The 4699-nt window shown below is 35.6% G+C and overlaps 1 protein-coding gene across 1 annotated transcript; it reads right to left on the bottom strand.

Annotated features, from left to right (window-relative positions):
- Positions 1-1624: 1624 nt before the first annotated feature.
- LOC117915181 lies at positions 1625-2272 on the bottom strand. Its single transcript, XM_034830749.1, has one exon. The coding sequence runs from the start codon at positions 2270-2272 to the stop codon at positions 1625-1627; it is 648 nt and encodes a 215-aa protein (XP_034686640.1).
- Positions 2273-4699: the final 2427 nt, after the last annotated feature.

Below are 4699 nucleotides of genomic sequence, written 5' to 3'. Positions count from 1 at the left end.
ACTGGTGAACCGGTCAAGACATTGGTCAATCGGCTCAATTGGTTAGAGTACTGGTTGATCGATTATGCCTTCTCGATTGAGGGCCAGTCAAAAGATGCAAAAATGTTCTCTCTTCTAGTAGCCTTGCATTCTCGGTTGATGGTTGTCTTCCCGATCGAGGCCTAACTATCACCTGTCATACATTTATTGCCCTAATGACTAGTAAATTGATTGACCACCCCTTATTCAACTGATCGAGGCTTTTTTTTGGCTTTTTGGCTCCTGAGGTTAGAAACCTATAAATTGAGAGCTTCACTTCATTTATGAATATAAGAACACCTACATTTATTTGTTTACCTACCCGTTCCTAACTCAAAAGCTCTCATTCTTTCCTTAATGCATTAAAATCCTCACTTACATATTCTTTAGAGCACCCTTGTTATTCATCCTAGCATTTAAGTTATATTTGAGCTCTTGTTGAGTTAGGTTGAGAGATTTCATAGTTTTAAAAGGCTCAAGGCTCACCAAGGCGCAAAGTAGTCCTGGAGCTTGAGGCGCAAGGCGCACCTAAGGCGTGGGCTTTAGTGAAGTGTGACACGCCCTAATTTACATATATATATATATATATATATATATATATATATATATATATATATATATATATATATAATAAAATCAAATTTAATTATCATTTATTTGTCCTAAACACATAAATCATCAAATATCAACCAAAACTTCAATTTAATCAACAAAAAACACAAAAATAAAGAACTCCAAGCATAAAAACAAATCCAAATCCATATTGCTAATAACCTAATACATATCCAAATCCAAAGTTTCCAAACCAAAACATGAAATTTGTCCACAATTCAAAAACATCATTAAAAAACACTTAAATAACAAATTTGTCCATAACAAGCAATCATCTCTCCTCATCTAAATCAACAAAATCATCATCATCATCATAATTTCCATCATCACATTTGTAGCCTTCCCCATCTTCTTCATCTTCATCTATTAGTGAATGAGAAGACAAAGTTCTAGAACTTGAAGCTATCCCCCTCGTTGGTGGTATTATGCTTGAGCTTGCTCTAGCTCTAGCTCTAGTATCAAACCTGGCCTCCTCAACTCCAATAGCTCTAGCAACATCATCCCATGTCAAATTATCATCATCAAATACAAAATCATTTTGTGCACCTCTATGAGAATCCTCATCTTCCATTCTTCCTATCAACCATTCATTGTATCTTCTCTTCTAGGCTCGATTATACTTAATGTATACCAAATCATTCAAGTGTTGATGAACTAACTTATTTTTCCTCTTGCTATGAATCTGTAAAAATTCATAAGCTCATAAATATATTTGAAAATTTTAACTTTTAAGTTACATTCAAGACTCTATTAGACTATTACTTGTAATTATTTTGGTCACTTACATTTTCAAAGATGTTCCAATTCCATTCACAACTTGATGCACTACATGTTAAGTTGAGGACTTTCATTGCAAACCTTTGCAAATTTGGAGTTGAAGCTCCATATGCAGCCCACTATTCAGCTATAGTATAAATATTAACAATTTAGTGAAACAATTAACCTATTTTAGCAAAAATACAATCTAATCATTTAAATAAACAAAAATAAATAACTAACTTGGTGCTCTAGTCTTCCTTTTCCTAACAGCTAACTCATTCCCGAATAGTCCTTGGGCATTTGTGTACAAACCCACTTCGGCCACAACTTTTTCTTGCTTAGCGGGGTCTCTTGTTAGCCTTAAGATGCATTTATACAAATCACTCATAATCTTTGCATCATGCTCTATTTCTGATTTATCATAGAAGAATTCGGGGTTCAAAAAGTACCCTATTTCATGCAAAGGCCGATGAAGCTGAATCTCCCACCTCTTATCAATAATGTTGAACATTTCTTTGTTCTTCTCTTCATTTCCATTAAAACTTTTCACAATTATATCCTTAGCTCTATTCATGGCCTCATATATGTATCCCATAGGAGCTTTTTTTTCACCATCAACCAAATGAAGGACACGAATTAAGGGACCCGAAACCTTTAAGCAAAACACAATAATGTTCCAAAATGAAGGCATTAGAACTATGTTGGCTATAGTTTTCCCCTTCTGCTCTTTTGCCCATTTACTATCTGACCAATCGAAGCTTGTAAACATCTTCCTCAAGTAATTTTTTTGTTCATGCAATTGCGATAATGTGATGAAAGCAGTTGCAAACCGAGTCTTAGTAGGCCTTAGCAATTCCCTTTGTCCAGTAAACTGCTTCATCATGTTGAGTAGCCTTGATTCTTGCCCAGTCGGGTATTTTAATAAAAAATATTTATAAATCCTATGACCTCATACTAGCGTAGCAAAGCTACTATAGTATAGCAGCTCTAGGGTCGAACTTTGGGATGGGTTTTCATTCTACCAGTGATAGACTCAAGATTAGAAATTTAATCTGATGATTTCCTTTGTCAAAAACTTAAAGTTTAAAAGAAAATAAAATTTGTTTTGAAAGTGGTGTTTGAAACTAAACTAATATAGAACTAGGTAAAATGGAAGAAAGAAAGTCTCCCGGAGCTAAGGGTTGCTAGGATCAAGTTCAGAATGCAAAGTGGAAATTCTGGATTTTTCTTCTCGTATTGGGGACAACAACATAAAGGATGGTTGTTTCCCGAACCGGTATAGGTTTAACAATGAAGATTTAATCCATAAAAAGTCAATAGAAATGGTAGTCAGGTTCCATTAATGGCTTTAGACACTATGGGTCTTCACCTTGAGCCACTTTCCAATGGCTCGTACATGATAACTAATGGTCTGATATGGATCTAGCAATAAGCATCCACAGAGACCTAAAACTTATCATGTATTAGCCATTCAAAGTGATTCTAAGGGATTTAAAGCAACACTTTAGATTTAAAAGCCATTTATGAACTCCAACTACCTGTATTTAATGCACGAGAGTTTTCCACTTTAGCATCTGGACTTTTCACCTAGCTTCCTTCACTCCAAGAAACCAAAAGTTTAACCTCTCATCCTCTGGGAAAACATCCTCAGAGCTTGTTTGGCTTCCAAGAAAAAGAAAATAGTAGAGAGAAAAGGAAAGCAAAGAGAGCCCTGTATTTTACTAAGTGTAAAACATAACATATATCTTCGAGAAATGATTTCCACCCCTCTTATAGTCTTTACAAAGCAAAGCCTGTGATTGGCTAGTTACAAGGATAAGAAATGAATTTACATCAAAAAATACGAAAGAAAAGTCTCATGTGGAGTCGGCAGAACAGAGGAGATTTCGCACCAAAGACACATGGGATGCTGCGAAATTCGCACATGCATGGCTGGTGGTGCGAAATTCGCACATGCATGGTTGGTGGTGCGAAATTCGCACATGCTTGGTGCAGTTGTCTTCCAAAGGCCATATCTTCCTCATTTCAGCTCCAAATCGTACACGGTTTGAAGCGTTTGATTCTTGACTTCTTGAGCTTTGAAATGGTATATAGCATGTAGAAAATGGACTTCGGGAAGTGCTCCAAAAGTGTGAAGGAAGATTGTAGCTGCTATCCTCTGTTTTCTTCACTCTGTTTTCCTCTTTGCTTCTCTCCTTTACTTGGCTTGTCTTAATGATCCAAAAAGCTGTCAAAACACTAAAACTAGCCACAAATATGATTAGAAGTCATTGCTAGGTCCTTAACATGCCAATTGGAATAAAAATGGAGAACTACTACACAAAAGTGCTTAAAACATAATGAATTAAAGGTGCAAAATAGCACTTTTTGGGTAGTAATCAAGCCCTAAGCGATTATAAATATACCCATTTAGTGATATAGCCCTCTCTAATGTCCTCTTGATGTTTGGTAGCTTTCCTATATCTTCCAACATCAAGTCAAGGCAATGTGCAGCACATAGTGTCCGATACAAATGCGAGCGCTTTAATTCTAACAATCTCCTTATGTGACATTGTAGATAATAAATTTACATAAATTCTCAAGATAAACAATTCAGATTTTAAAAGTAAATAAAAATTCAAGAAATAGTATTTATCACCTATCATCATATAACTTGAGTGATTATCTGTTATAACTTGAATAACATTCTACTCACCAACTTGCTTTACCCATTTGTCAAGTAACTCAAACATCTTTTCTCCCTTCTTAATCATTGAAGAAGCATCAATAGATTGCATGAACATGGTTCCCTTTGAACAATTAACCAAAAAGTTCACCAAAGTTCTCTCTTTCCAGTTGGTCCATCCATCTAACATAATTGAACATCCATTTTTTCCCCATTCCACTATATGATCTTTCATCAAATCTTTTGTGAGAGCCAATTCTTTCTTAAGGTTAGTAACTCTTACCTCATGAAGAGTTGGTCCCTTCATACCCACACCATATTGGTCAATAGCCTCAATCATTGGTTGGAAACTCGGATATGTGACTGCATTAAATGGAATAGCAGCCTCATACATCCACCTTATGATAAGCATACAAGCTCTTTCTCTTGCTTCCTTTTTGTAGGCATCATTGGTGGTAGTTTGTTTCATCTTCCCACTCCTTCAATTTTGAACAACCATCTTTGCATTATGAGTGAAAAAATGATCCATAGGACTTTTTTGTCTTGGTTTTTTTGAAGAAAACATCCTACCACCGCTTCCTCCTCGGTTACTACCTCCACTAGAAATTTTGGTGACATTCATTCTACTATTAATCTCCTCACCAA

The sequence above is a fragment of the Vitis riparia genome, chromosome 5, assembly GCF_004353265.1.
Source record: "Vitis riparia cultivar Riparia Gloire de Montpellier isolate 1030 chromosome 5, EGFV_Vit.rip_1.0, whole genome shotgun sequence".
Taxonomy (NCBI): domain Eukaryota; kingdom Viridiplantae; phylum Streptophyta; class Magnoliopsida; order Vitales; family Vitaceae; genus Vitis; species Vitis riparia.
This window is presented reverse-complemented; position numbering and strand designations above follow the sequence as displayed.